This window comes from Morone saxatilis, unplaced genomic scaffold, assembly GCF_004916995.1.
Source record: "Morone saxatilis isolate NCDOM2014 unplaced genomic scaffold, NCSU_SB_2.0 Contig12, whole genome shotgun sequence".
Classification (NCBI taxonomy): Eukaryota; Metazoa; Chordata; class Actinopteri; family Moronidae; genus Morone; species Morone saxatilis.
In genome coordinates, this window is record NW_023339674.1 from 4,634,323 (window position 1) to 4,650,802 (window position 16,480).

Below are 16,480 nucleotides of genomic sequence, written 5' to 3' on the forward strand. Positions count from 1 at the left end.
AAATAAAATTGAATTGAATTATAGTTGATTGACAAAACTCTCCCAGATATAAATAATATAATAAAGCATAAAATACTCACCCTTGATGATCAGCATTTGTGCAGTGCTCCTGGCACCATCAGACACAGTTGTTCAGCCAACAGCAACTGATGTGCCCTCTGTTGTGAGGACAACTCACTGTAGACCAGGATATGTTGGATTAGGTATCTGTAGACCTAAAACTGGATCGGTTGCAATACACTGAACTTTCTAGGCTCTGAGGTTGATGGAGAATCCTGAGCACTCCACCTTCTATGAATAATGACTATACATTGTTGTGAATGGAGGCTTCTGTTCAGTTACATAACTAAATCCCACTCATTATTTGGGGCCATATTAAACTGAGAGGGCTTAGAGCTAAACATATTTAGTTTGGTAAGTAATGGACTGTACTAATATTCCCGTGGGAACACCACTCTAAGCTTAAGGGATTTAAACTACCAACCTTGCTAACGTAGACTGGGATTTGAGCTAATTACCTCTTTCACTGAGCCCCTGGCTGTAAGCCTCCTGTGGAGAGAGACTCTGAGCTACATTAATACACTCAAGTACCAATATTCGAGGCAAAGACCGAGAGCAATGGAAACAATAAGGGGAACACAAGTAAGATGTTCTGTAAGGAACACAATATGACCTTATACTGCTGTCCAAAACAAACAAACCCCAAAATACAATTCCTGAACCTGTGTTTTCTGTATTCTGAACTTTAAACAAGAGTGTCTAAGAAAAGCAAATGAAAAAGTGGCTACAGAGAGTCAGCGACGCACAGAAAGAAGATGGCAAACTGTCTGATGTGGTTGTTGTTTGGGTTGATGAAGAAATCAAAGAAAATGCCGCTGGTGCTGTTTGTATGTGTGTGCTCTAACCTCTCTGTGAATTTGTCAGTAGACTCCGAAGGGTAGGCGTGTGGCCGCGATGTGTGTTATTGTGGGGGAGGAGAGAGAGAGAGAGAGAGAGTGAGTGAGTGAGTGAGTGAGAGAGAGAGAGAGAGAGAGAGAGAGTGAGAGAGAGGGTTTAGGGAGGGAGGCCAAGTCAGGCAGGCAGTGAGTGAACATGTTTACCACTGACTGAGAGAAAGAAAGAGTGAGAGACAGGCAGCAAATGAGACAGAGAGAGAGACAGACTCAGATTTTAAGCAGTTCAGTGTGAAGTTTGGTTTCACTCGACTTTTTTCTTTTAGAGGAACTCATTTGCAAAGTGAACTTGGGACACCCTAGCAGTTAACTCTGTATACCACCTTTACAGTGCAGCTGTACCTTCTAGGTCTAGCATATGGCATATACACGGATCCCTGTTTGGACCAGTGACATCCGTTTGAACCTTGCCACACCTCCACTGAACTGTATCCTCTCCTAAAAGAGCTGAGCAGTGTTTGAATCTCTAAAGAAAACATCATCAGCACCAGTCAGGGACCCACCTGGACCTAACCCAACCAGCTCAGCAGTTTATGCGTAATAGGAACTATAGCGAGGAACCGAAGATCAGCGTCCAGCAGTTTGGATCCAGTAATAAGATGTGTTCACTAAATAGGACCATGTCTCTGTCTGTGTTCCCCAGGGAGCCTGCTGCCAGCCTGGACGCCACGGTGGACTACGTTAAGGTAGGAACAACAAATGTGCTGCCACTATTAATATTGTAACTGCAAATAAGACTTGGATTGTAGTGTATTAAATCCTGGTTTTATGGATTTATTCTTTTCATTAGAAACATTGGAATTGTTGTAGCTATTTTGCCTGTGTGACCTTATACAGAAAGACAGATTTATGTTCTACAGACATGGACTGTTTTTCTTATCACTCCAATGATGCATTCACATAAAACATTAAATTATTTGCACACATTTATAGGGAATTTACAGTATCTCTGCAACTGGTTGTACTCTATAACGTTAAAAGATACACACACAAGCAACCTTTTAATGCGCAACACAGTCATAAGGTGCATAAACACATTCCTACATGTTTGATAGGTTCAATTAATTTAATTAAATGCATTAAGTGTAAAAGATTTAGTGAAAATCTCAGAAAATTGATTGAATCCATCACCATCAGCGACTGTAATTTTACAAAAACTGTGTATGAGGCGATATTCAGTCGTGGGCTGTATGTAAACATCTCTCATGGGACAAGGTAATCCAATTGGCCCTTGGCTACAATGATACACCTTTAAATCATATGTTTGGCACTGTGCTTTGGTTGTCACACTGCTGTAAATCATATTCACACACACACCACCTGAGTCCCAGCTAACCTTAGCCAGAGAGAGGTGACGACTGAGAGGTGATCATTCAGTTATCACAATATAATCTGGCTGATGTATGATATGCTTTACTGCCCATGTTTCTATCTCTTTCTGTCTATGTCTTTGCCTCCCTTATTATACTCTTCCTGTATAGATTCTATGGCCAGTTATCAAATCTTAATGCTTTTTGAATATAAACCACATAACACTGAGTATGACATACTGTCAAATGCTCAAAGTTGGCACCAAATGCTTGGTCGGATTAAATATTGCCTGATTTCAATAATGATTTGTTTATTTTATTCTGTGTTTTAGCCTGAAGTTTTTGTGTTAAAACAACAGCATTAAACAGCGACTAATACGAAAAATCTGACTTACTTTAAACAGAGACAACCAATCCCAAAGAATTCAAAAAGTTGACAGCCAAAAGAAGAGTGGAAACACAGCAAAAATGAACATTTCCCTTTTAAATAATGACATTCTGAACCACCACATGGTATAAAACATCTTCATAGAAGATGTTTTAACAAAGTAAAGCTAGACTACTTGATCTTGATTTTATTTTGACACCATAATGCAAAAGTGAGTTTCATCAAAATCACATATAATCGTTGTTTTAACAGTATTTTTAGTGTAAAGCAGTTTTTACTACTCACAGGTACTTAGATAGTGCTTCCTCATTTCTTTTTTTCTATCTTTAACTATTTATTTCTTCTCTATCCCCCTAACCGTCCATTCCTCTCTCTTCCCCATCCATCACTCCTTTCTACCATCTATTAGCTCATATGTTTGGATGCTGACACCTCAGTCTGAAAAGCAAACTCAGTTCTTCCCACGCAAGCTGGTCGCGCATGTGCGAGCCAACCACACACACACACACACACACACACACACACACATTCACAAACACTACTCAAATTAGGTTGTGTTCAAGTGTCAACAGAGTGTGTGTGCTGACCGCAAATGGAGCTACTGTATCTCACGTATTATATAATATGTGTGAAAGTGTCCCTGTCAGCTCTGGTACTCCAGGTGTGTTTGCATTTCCACAGTGGATAAAAAACACACACACACACACATGTTCACGCACACACACATATGCACGGACAGTACAGGTGCTCTGTGTCATACCCAGTGGAAAGGTCAAAGGTGCAGTGAGGTGGCATTGTTTAGTGCAATCAGGCCACTGATGTAGTACAAGTGTGTAGGATGGATGTATGCAGGGAAGGAAGTGTCTGTGGAGAACAATCGTATAAAGATATCCCTCTCTTGTTTGACTGTAGACCGATTTCTCTCCTGGTGGAAAGTCTCATTTTCAATCTTGTTTGATGTCTAAATTTTGCTTATTGTCTGATTAGCTGCTTTCCCGTAATGAAAGGAAGTAGAAAAATCTCTTTGAGCTGATACAGGGTGCACTTATTACAAAGGAGTAAAATATTTATTTTTGGCTTTCCACATTGTTACATTTTAAAAATAAATGCACAAATACTTGTACTGTGTACTGTACAATAAATGCAAATTAGCAGAAATACTTAAGGATCACCTGATATTAGGATGTTCTGAACAACTACAATCCTCAGGAAAAATGCATATACAATAATGTGCTCTAATGGTGTAGGCATGTAGTGTTCAGCTACTCACATTATAACTTTGACAGGCAAGCAAACACATGTGATACAATGGGGCTGATGTGGCTGAACTTGGTTTAATGTTGGGAAATATGACCAGATTAAAAGACAGGCAGAGGCAGAAAACTTGAACACATGGCTCACTGGTTTAAAGTGGAGAAAAATGTGATGTCAAGTATTTGTGTGAACAAGTTAGAGTTTAGCACCATTAAAATAATCCGGCATTGTCAATTAGATGTGATCAAACCACCCACAGAGTCTAGACAACACAGATTAGTTGAATTGAGTGTTAGACTCTTGATAAATAAAGCCTAAAGATGTTTTTTGTGAATAGAAAGATTTGGCTAAATGGATCATTTAAAATTTAACTGTATTTATTATAATGAACATAACACGTTCTGGGACATTAAGTGGCAGCATAATACACCATATTCTCCATATTCTTTGATAATAAATTGGCTGATTGTCAAAGGAAGAAAGAAACAGAGAAAGAGAAAGAAAGAGAGAAAGACTAGTCTAGAGTTGATCCTCTGTGGTTCAGTATGAACACAACTCTTCTTTGACTGAACCTTCTCTAAAAGACTCTTTTGCTCTTTCCCTTTTATTCCCACTCTGTCTTTGACTTGAAAACATCAAGTTGCTCTATCCTCATGAGAGACCTTTTAAGAGACAATAATGCTCTGTGTGTGTATATGTGCGTGTGGTCTCAGGTTGCAAAGGCTTTCAACTCTCAAAGTGGATGACACTTAACAGCATACAGTATACACACATACATGTCAATAGTTTGGTGATCCAAACAATTCAGATGAAATACATACAAGTGTTTACTTATTTAATTAATTAATGAAATAATGAATCTCTAAAAGGATTCAAGTGCTAGAGGAGTGCTTGAAGGTAAAGATGCACACTGGTACACTCTAGTGGTCAAATTAAGGTACTACAACAAGAGACCATCAGACCCCTGAACTGTAGATGGATCAGGAGTCGGTCGTGCAGTCAGAAGTCCAAACAGCAGCGTGACATTCATCAGGATCATTATACCAGTCTGTCAGCAAGCCAGCATGACTTCAAATAGCAACCAGGAAAACAGCCAACCAGCTGGTCACCCTGTTAGCCAACTATTCAGCTTTACCAACCAGCCTGAAGGTGTGTCATTCTGTCTGTCAATGAGCCGGACAGCCAATCAATCATTGAGTTTGTCAGCCTATAAGTAGAGCAGGCAGCTGGCCAGCGACCAGCAGCTCGCTACAGGAAATGCATTATTATAATGATGCCCAATGAAGAGTTCAGTCAAGACCCAGTGGGGACTAAACAGTACTTGTAGCATTTAGCCCAAAAAATAAGAGTTTTATACTCCTCAATTCAGTGTAAGTATCAAAAAACAACTTTTTTATGTAAGAATCCATGGACTGCCACTGGATATGTTTCCCCTTTTAGAACCTTTTAGAACAGATGAAAGGGTCACTCTGGGTGATGAGCAGTGTTTAGATCTGGGTCAACCCTATAGATTAGGAGTCACAGTGTAAACCGTGTTAACCACGTGCCTCAGGAATCATTATGTGCTATGTTAGTTTCGACTTGCTTTTAACACATCATGTCTTATGGTTTGGTGAGAAGTGACTCCCACAGTGCGTGATCAGTTCATATTCCCAGGTTGTTGTTGTTTTTATTCCTAGTTCTAGTGCAAACTAGACTAAATATTAACATTTTATACCGCATGGTTTGAAAAAGTTTGGCTTGAAACCAAACCCTCAGGAAAGGATCATTTTTAGTGTCTGAATCTAAACTACTGAGTGTACACACACACATAGAATTGACATTAACTGTGTGGGGCAAAAAACAATTTAAAAGCAATTCAAACCAAATGTTCATTTCCATTGATTGAGTTAATCTCCCCTGTGAGAACACAGGAAAACTATAACATTTTTGTATTTCCAGTATTTTAGATAAACCCTTTTAGAAACAATTTTCAGATGCAGTTAATGAGCTGTTTACTATCACTTCCAGTACTCCATCGCAGCTTAATGTGAGGCTGAAAACACCAAAGTTGTGGATTTGCTTCCTCTTTTGAGCCACATGAAATGTATCGCACCCACTGACTGCACACATTTTTATTGACATTGCGAGGGCTCACACAGTGTAGGCGTCACATTGCACAAATCAATATGACTGTCACCAAGATCACAGTCCATTACTGATCGATGACCCATCACAAGCACAAACACACACATCCAGACTAACCCAGAGTGTGAACAGCAGTGTTACTGGCATTTATTCTCTGGCAATAGAGCATTATGAAAGCTACCTACAGTAACACTACAGTAAGAAGGACACTGATATACATACAACCAGTGTTAGGAAATCAAATTGTGCATTTAAAGCCCCTTCATGTAGAAGATTTACTTTATTTTGATAGTATAGCATGAAGACTGTAAGAAAATATAACAATGTAAAAAGTTCTGCAGTATGTTTTGCTTTTATGTGTTTATTCTACTTGTCACCAAATACCTGAAAAATAAAGAAATAAGTCGTTCTCATCATCATATATTGCTGCTATGTCGATTAGTCAGCCCACACTGAAATATCTCAGCACCTATTGGATGGATTCATTTTGGTACTAATGGTCCCCAGAGGATGAACCGTAACGACTTTGGAGATCCTCTGACTTTTCCTTTACCGACACCAGCAACATAGTCTCACACCTTTAGTGTAAATGTGTCAGCTCATTGTTAAACTGTTCGACCCACAACTTCAGTGTTTTGGTTCATTCTCACCACTCTCATAGCGTTTTCAGAAACATCAAGCAGCTATTTTCAGCAAAAGCTCTTAAATTCCAGTTTTCACTACCTGCTCAGCACCAAAACAGCAGACAGACAAAATTAGTGATTAGCTCGGGAACACAGTGGTGCATTTAGCAGCTAAAGAACCAGATATTTCCCTCAGGAGTTGGTCAAGACTGCTGGATGTGTCAATAAGCAACTTAACTGAAAAGGTTGTGTCAGTTCTTTCTGCCGTCCCTCAAGTAGCCAAAAAAACAAGTATTGCAGGTTTAAGATATAGAATCCATGTAAGGGGCAGTTATTACTTCCTTGGCTCACCATTTCTCTTGACTTTGCCCCACTGTCCAATAAAGTACATATCAAAAATAAAACTTGTTTAATACCTTTTTATATGACAAAAATTGGATTCCCCCCACCCCCATTGTGTCACATAACTTGCTAAAGTTGCTGAACTAGCTCCTCTCTCTCCTTAGTCCATTTGACAGGAACAACAAACAGATAGAAATAGAAAACATAGAACCTCAGCACGCCGATTTTCTGTCCCTCTTTGTTTTTCCAGAGCATTCCTGGAGCAACGGATGTGTGTATTTTAAGGTGGACATTTAGTCTAGCTGGTGATTTGGGGCTGCTGTGGTCGGCAGTAGTGTGTGTGTGTGTATGAGTGTGTGTGTGTTACTGTGTGATGCCCCAGGGAACGTTCTTCATGTATTTCCTCCATGGATCCTCAGAGATTTCACACTGTAATTAGTGGCTCCGTTTCCCTCTGGCAGAATATTCCTTTAACTGGTTGCTGCTGGGGTGTCACCCGCAATGTATGTTTGTGTCTTTGTTGATGTATGCGGCTGTTCATGTGTATACATACTTGTGCCAATATGGTATATACATGCTTGTTTTGCCCCTTTCTGTGTTTGTATATGCACACTGATATATGATCTATATGCATGCTGCTGTGCCCGTGTGAGTGTGTATGCGTCTGTAACGTGTCTGTGTGTGTGTGTGTGAATCGGTGGGAAAGCTGTGGCACTTAACTTGTGTGTGGGTGTAATTGCTCAGCAGTCATTAAGTAACATAAATGGTCAGCTATTTATCAGCGTCACTCTGCAGGACACACACACACATTCACACACACACAAGTAGTTGACTCTTGTCTAGACACTCCTGCAGCAGTATTGTAGATTGTTTTCAGTACAGAACAGTGACTGAACCTACAGCCATTAAATGTTTTTACATGGTTGTTGTCAGTGTCTGGTAGCTATTTCCTTCATGCCAACACAGGAAGTGATGTATTTTTTGTTTTTAGTTTGTTGTTAGCGAATAGAAGAAGAACGATGTAGTTTGTATGAGCGATGAAGAACCCAAACCCCAAACAGACAAAGAAAAGACCACTTCATACAAAAACCTGACTTCCAGAGGGAGTGATATCAGTGCTGAAGGTACTATTTGATTGACAGGTGATCTCTGACAAGTGCAAAAGTTGGGACAGAAATCGATTTTTTAAGTAAAAATTGGCAAAAATGCTTCTGTTTCAGTTTCTCAAATACAAATTGAAGCTGTTTTTTTTGTCTTCTATCATAGTAAATTTAATATCCTTTGAACTGTTGGTTGGATAAAACCAGCTATTTGAATATATTCACTGTTTTAACTATTTTCTAACATTTTAGAGACTAAACAATTAATCAATGAATTGACTAAATAATGAGCAGATTCATAAATATCAAAAATAATGATTAGTTTCAGCCCTAGATGCAAATTATCTTGAGGCTAAAGGGCAATAAAGGTATCAGAGTGAAAGTGTAGGTGAGACGTTATACACATGTTAGATCCCTGTGGTTGATCCAAATATGTATTATTATCTTTGTGCCTATGTATATATTATTCCCTCCATCATCCCTCCATGTGTTTTCAGCAGAGCCAGAGGAGCGACTTAGCCTTTGGGCCACTCCCAGTTAGTCCACACATCATTGGTTCACACCAGATCACATGGCTCTTTCTCTCACCCATATATGGAGCTTAGGGTGGGGCAAAATGGGGAGGGGGAGTGTGAGAAAAGATCTCCAGAGCTGAGTGAGCAGTGGAGGGTTCACTCTGCAGGATACTGTGGAGGAGAGAGACAGAGAGATGACAGACTGATAGATACAGTACTCACCCTGATGGGGATGTTGGGACCTGAGCTTGACAGGCGGTTTCTCTGGCAGATTCTGACATATTCTAGTTTATTTACATCCCATCTGACAACACTGCAAATGGTTCAGTCCACTTTAGTTTTAGTAACTCTGTGATGGAAGTTTTTCTTGGAAGAGGGCAAATTGGAATTGTTAATGGACTTGTCTAGTTGGTGAAGTCATTCAAGTGACATTTTTGGTCTGTTGTCAAGGCAACTAGAGCTGGTGTTTACAGCTGAAGTGAGCTGGTTGCAGGCAGCAGTGTAGTCCTGGCAATTAAAAAAAAGTTAAGGAGAATGTCGGAGCGGTGCAACCTCAAGACCCTGACAGCAGCTCTGTGTTGCTTCTACCACAAGAACTCTGTCATCACTGCAAAGGTGAGAGAGTGTGTGTGCGAGGAGGATGTGTGCCGGTATTGATGGTCCATGTTGTGTGTCAGTGTTTTCATATCAGTGTTTGTGTTTGTACAGTGTGAAATCCTATGTGGCAAGTAGGTTTGCAAGTGCACATGTTCAGTTTTTTTTGTGCAAGCTTGTTTGCTGCAGCTCTTATTCCGTGTGTTGTCATGCCTTTTCTTTTTTCGCCTTGTCCTATTTTAGTGTGTGTGTGTGTCTGTGTGTGTTTTTAGAGTATTAATAACATTTTGGAAGACTTGCTTCCAGGCAAGTGTACTTTTCAGGGCTCTCCTAATCTGTTGTTATTCAAAGGAGACCACCCACAGGAAACTGGGCAGTCCCCAAGGAGACATTAGAAAAAGGCATTATTAAAAAGACATAACCCCACATTGCACAGTAGAAAACAATCCTAAAAAGTGCATGGTAACACTTCCAGCCTGAGCAAAATCTAATCACACTGAATAGTCCTCCTCTCTCCCTCTCTCTCTCTCTTTCTCTTCTCTCTCTCTGTGAGCCTGAACACTGGGCTTTTATTACTTCGGACCAGACGCCTCTCATAAATGCCAACAACTGTGTGACTGTCTGACTTTGTGTGTGTGAGAGTGTGAGATATATAGCTGGCTTCATCCATAACTAAAACTGGTAGACAGACAAGGCAGTGTGTGATGGCAAGGGTGAGACATAGATAGTTATGGACGTAGAGGTACCAGGACGAGGGTGATAGTCCTCATGAGGATGATAAATTACTAACTTGTGATAGTTTGTCTTCTTTATGACGTCAGTGAAATGTATGAATGCCATTAAGTTGATTGGATGGAGCGAGCGGGGGTGCAGCAGTCTGAGGTGACGTGGTTTGTCCCTCTGCAGATCAGCCGGGGAGATGCTCTGTGCCTCCTGGACCACATTTACATCTGCTGTTAAAATGTAGTCTGTGTCTGAATAAAGGAAGACACGTGTTAATGGAAGGTGGAAATGCATGTCACATGTGACGGGGACAAAAATGTCCAAGGTGATCAGATCTCATCCACAGTCAGACAGATTTAATATCATCTGCACAGAGTTCAGTTTAGTAGTTTAGTTCATTTAAAAGCCCATTAGCTTCCACTGGAGCTGTTTGGACATCAAAACTAAAGCATAAAATTCCAACCACCAAAACACTAAATAGAAAACAAAAACAAATGTCAGCTAATGATTATAACAACACCGCTGGATTAATTATAATAATTGTAACAAATTCCAAATAAATGGAAACACAACTGGATTCAGAGGCTATCACAGTGGATAGAAACATTATTTACAAAGCCACCAATATAACACATCAGAAATGGATTATTTATCTTAATCAGCACAGGTTGTAAAGTTTTAGGCACTTTCAGGTGAACATAAAATCTAAAGCTAATATAGATGAGAACTCCTTAAAGTGCTCAGAAAAATGGAAATTTAAACATCAATTTGATGGCAACTGGGCAAACTCCGTGTGTGGTCAAAATGATAAATTCAGAGTAAACTTTCTCCCAAGAATGTGTCATCAAATTTGGAACCTTGGATTAATGATAATGCCTATACTCATCACTACTTCTAACCTCATATAATTAACTCACTGAAGTCACTGGGACACTGTGCTGAGCAGCTTTAAACTTGTGCCTTTAAATAGAACAAAAGTCTGGTGGAGAAAATGTATAATAATGTGTGTATAATGTATGTACATGATGTGCCGGTGAAGATCAACCTGAGATTATACTGACATTGATACCAAAGTATATATCTTTTTTTCACAGAAAGCGTCAGTCTGTTATTATGGGTGTCTTTGATGGGACTTGAACTTGTTATCATTGTATCACCCGCACTGTTATCCTATCGTCCTCTCTTGCTCTACAGTTGCTCTCAGCTGTTGTTTCCCTCCAGCACTGCCTTCCTTCCATCCTTCATCTCTGTCTCTCTATCTGTGTCTTCCCCATGTCTTTTTGTCCTTTTGATTCCAAAGAGCCCGCGGTTTTATTCCACTCTCTCTTCCCTCACTCTTCCTTTTCTCCTCCATCTGTCTCTTTGGGAGGTTGCCATTTAACCCAAGAAAGCCGGCTGCTTGTTTCTGTGTATCGAAACTAACTTGTATTTTTCAGTCATAAGAGACCCCACTGTCCCATTTTGATGACCTAACCATAGTATAAGACAGTTATCAAAAGAGGGAACATAGGAGATTCAGCAGATTATCTTATATGTTGTACAGTATGTCATTTTTATGTAAAGCTTAGCAGCACAGCAATTGTATACATACAGATTATCTGTGTGCCCGTTGGGACAAAATCTCTAACACAGAAATGAACAAGCAGTACAGTATAGCTGTTTGTTTGTCATCAATCTCTTGTTGCAATCTAAGCTTCTTTTTCTCTCTCTGTACAATGCTCGTGAGTGTTTTTAGGTCTTAGTATATCAAGCACTTTAACTTAAAAACCCTCCAACTCTATCCAAACAGTCCAGGATGGCTTTTGTGAGCAAATCCTTTCGGGTAGTTTTTTTTAACAGATAACAGAAAACAGATCTTTTTCTGGACCTAAATATCTAATACATCTCTAAACCTAAAACTACAACCACAGTAGAACTCCTAGGTTCAGTTGTTGCTACACTTGTGGAAACAACCAGATTCGATTCAGCCTTGTTAGACACATAAACTACATGGCCAAAAGTATGTGAAACTAATTATTTTTCATCATAATAACCCCACTCCCATTTTTATACCTAACCATTTATAATACATTATACAAAAATATTAACATATATATCTATATTATCTTATATTTACATTAATTCATTTATAAATCTTATCATCACACAATTTAACATACAGATATCTTTTTCCCTTTTACAAAATCTCTAACACAATAAATAACAATCATTACATTATACTTTTTTTTTTCATCAATCTCTTTTTCAAATCTACTTCTTCTCTCTCTTACAATGCTCTTTATTTTTTTTATCTTATATATCAATCACTTTAACTAAAAACCCTCCAACTCTATCCAAACATTCATTATCTTTTTTATCAAAATTCCTTTCTGTATTTTTTTTTAAACAATAACATAAAAATACTTTTTACCTAAATATCTAATACATCTCTAAAACTAAAACTACAAACATTAAATCCTATTTCATTTACACTTTTTAAACAACCCATATTCATCATCCTTTTAACACATAAACACATTCCAAAATATTTACCCATAAACATTACACCTTCTTTCCTTTTAATTTCCTCCACTCTTCTTTTAATTCTACACTCTTCATTTATTTTTTATTCATCACAATATCATTATCTATTCACCCATAATTTTTTATAATTCCTTTCTCTCATTCTTTTCCATTTCATCCAAATTTTATTATTTCCTCTTTCATCCAATTTTCACCACATCAACTTAAAATTTTAATACTTTACATATTTCCTCCAATACTTTTTCCATACATATTATACTAACCACTCAACAAACTAATATAATAACAACTTCTTTCTTACTAATCCTTTTAAATATTAAATATATTTATTTATTTTTCCTCTCCTACTCCCTAATTTTAAATTCTTAAAAATTATTTATTTAATATTTTATAAAATTTTTACCATACACTTTCTATTACATTTTATTCTTCTATTACCTTTTTTTCCATTTTTTCTCCTCTCCACATATCAATATTTAAATCAACAAACTTACTTTCTACCAATTTTTAAATAATAAATAATCTAAAAATTTAAATAACAATCAAACAATACATATCACCTTTTTTTCCAAATTAATAATTCTTATTATTCTATTCTCAAATAAATAACTAAATAAAATAAATATCAAATTCTCATTTTTTATACATACACACACACTTACCACTATACATCCATTTCTTTATCCATCTTACATTCATATCCTCCTATCTTAAACACATCTATTTATTTTATAAACACTAAATTACTTCTACACTTTAACCAATAATTTATAATATCCATAAATAAAAACAAGAATTTATTCATATTATTAATCTTTCTCAACTCTTCCTCATCTTTTATACTCCATTCAATTAAATTTAAATACAAAACTTCATCCTCCCTGATCATTTTCAAACTAACTAACAAAAAATCTTACTATAATAATTAAATTCATATAATTCCTCATTTATTTCAAAACTTTTAATATTTCTCTTTATTTAATAATTAAAAAATTTTTTTCCTTAAATAAATCATTCATCATCCCAAATTTTTTCTTCTCCTTTTTATTTCCCATCTTCACCACTTACATTTTCACCGACACTACTTCAAAACACACCTTATTAATTTACATCTTATTTATTCAATTTATCAATACATTACATTATCTATAATACACACATATTTTTAGTCTTTACATATACTAATTAATAAACCCATTATATAAAACTTTAAATTAAATAATATATATATTAATACCATATAAAAACATCAACCAACACTTTTTATTTAATTATATTATTATTTATGATTATACTCTTTTAAACTCATTATCTCTCCATTCAAACTAAAATCAATATATCTATTCATTTAAACCTTCAATAACATTTTTTTTACTACTTTTAAAAACTGTAATTATATATTTAATTTTTTCAAACATCTTCTTCATTTACATATAAACATTATCATTAATTTTATTATTTTCTTACCACTTTTAATTTCATCTTAAATAATACTAATTTAATTTCATATTATCTTTATAACTCAATAATTATCTTTACTTAATTTATTTATTTATATCTATTCTATCTTTTTCTCCTTATTTAATAAACTACACTCCACTCCATAAATAATCACACTTTTTTTTTATTTTTCACAACATATTTTCAAACATTTCATTTTATATTAATACTAAAAATTAAACTTTTTACCGTAAATGCAATGAACATTCACTCCTTTCACACACTCCTTTAAACTTTTTTTAAACCCTAAATATACATACTCATATCATTATTCAAAAATTTTCTATATTATTACATTATATTCACATAATATACCAATACTACAATACCATAAAATCACTTTTCAAAATTTATTCATCAACACAATTTCCTCTTATTTTCCATTATATTTATTATTTTAAACCTTCTTTTTAACATTATTAATTTTTAATCTTTCATAACATTTTTATCCATACTTACTATAATTTTATAATCCTTATTCCCCCCCCCCCCCCCCCCCCCTTTCACTACATTTCTTTCATTAAATATAACATCATCACACTTCACTCAATACTAATACACAATCAATACATAATTTCCACCATTCACTACATTTAAATAAACAAATATAACTAAAATTATTTCTTTTCACCTTCACTAACCAAAACAACACTTAACATTATTCCCTCCTCTATTCCACTCCAACTAAACATCACACAACAAAACCTTAACCTAATCAACTCTCCCCCTCTCGATAAATATCAAAATCAAAACCACCTCTTTTCTACAATCATCTACCTACCAATCAACACACAACTAAACTCCACACATAAAAAATAAACCCACATAAAATCTATTCCTCATCACTCACACACAACTACCACACACACCTACATTATAATCCTCATCCCAAATCCTCCACTCTAAATAATTTAACCAAACAAACATACCTCACTATTCCAACAACATAATCAAATTACATACAAAAACAAAAACCTTATACATAAAACAAAACATCAATAAAAAAATCTCAATCAAACATAACACAACATAAAACTACAACAAAAACTACTAAAAAACCAAAAACTCTCCAATCCACAATATTATCTCATACATCATTAACTACACTCAACCACACTCCATACCTATATCATATAAAAAAACCAACAACTCAATATCATCACTACTACACACATACTCATATCCAAAAATAAAATTCTTCAAACAATCCCAAACAAACAAAACACTAAATTCACCACATTTAACAAAAAAAACCCAACTCCACTCAAATAAACAAACCAAACTCATAACAACAATCCACTAAAATAACAATATATCCTCAACTACATTCACAATTCAAAACAAACTCCAATATATAATTCCTCATAACTCAATCACCCAAACAATAACTTATCAACTAAAATCCCCAACTAAAAAAACCTTACAAAATACAAAAATCCCACTCATAAATCAAATATCACAACCACAACAATTCACTTCATCAAAAATAACAACCCTCACATCCCTCTCATCCCCCCCCGCCATCATCTACCCCCTCCCCCCTCTATACTACTACTCACATTCCATCATCATCACTCAAATAACTCAATAACCATATCAAACTCATCACTAAAACACCCAAAAAAAAAACTACCATAACACAAAAACTTCATACTCCACCTCAAAACAAAAAAACATACAAAAACTCAAATCAACATCACATTCAACAAACTTACTCAAAACATCCACATTAAAAACATCCAAAAACTAAAATAAAACTAAACTCCAATCCTCCACACACTCCAATCCAACTCACCCTTACCACATAAATAATTTAATTCAAAACACTTCAACTACTTTCAAACACCATAATACTTTCCACAAAAAAAACACAAATATATATAAACAACTTCAATACCAATACTACCACACCAACAATCCAAATAATAAATCCACAAAACAAACCAAAATAAACTACTATAAAAACCAATCCAAACAAGAATCCTAACACCCTAAACCTCCTAACACTCCAACAAAACATAAACTCCATCAATATAAAATCCAAAAAACAATAACACACACAATAACATACATCATAAATACAACAATAAAAAAAATATAATTAACTACAACTATCCAAAAATATAACATCTCAATCTCCACACTAATTACACTCCTCACAACCCACCCCAATTCCCATCAAACAATAACCACTCACCACCTACACCCCAACATCATCAACCCAACTTCACTAATAACAAACCCCACCATAAACCTTCACAAAAACCATCAATCAAACAACATAATACACATACCCAAATTCAACAACTAATCAACCCACAATACAACAACAACAATCACTGTGCCTTTTTTGTTCTATTTCATCACAAGAGCATTAGCGAGTTCAGCCAATGAATGTTTGGGTGATAAGCCTGGCTCGCAGTCGGCGTTCCAGTTCATCCAAAGGTGTTGGGATTGGGATTGGGGTCAGGGCTCTGTGCAGGCCAAGTTCGACCACATCAAACTCTAAAAAAGTGGTGGAAGAACTT

General features: G+C 36.0%; 1 protein-coding gene across 1 annotated transcript in view; it reads left to right on the forward strand.

Moving 5' to 3' along the window:
• Positions 1-16,480, forward strand: part of bcar3 (BCAR3 adaptor protein, NSP family member) — a gene marked incomplete in the record, with an annotated part of 50,391 nt that overhangs the window by 13,567 nt on the left and 20,344 nt on the right. The window contains 1 exon segment of the mRNA XM_035653573.1: positions 1,597-1,639. Coding sequence (XP_035509466.1) covers positions 1,597-1,639 — 43 coding nt within the window.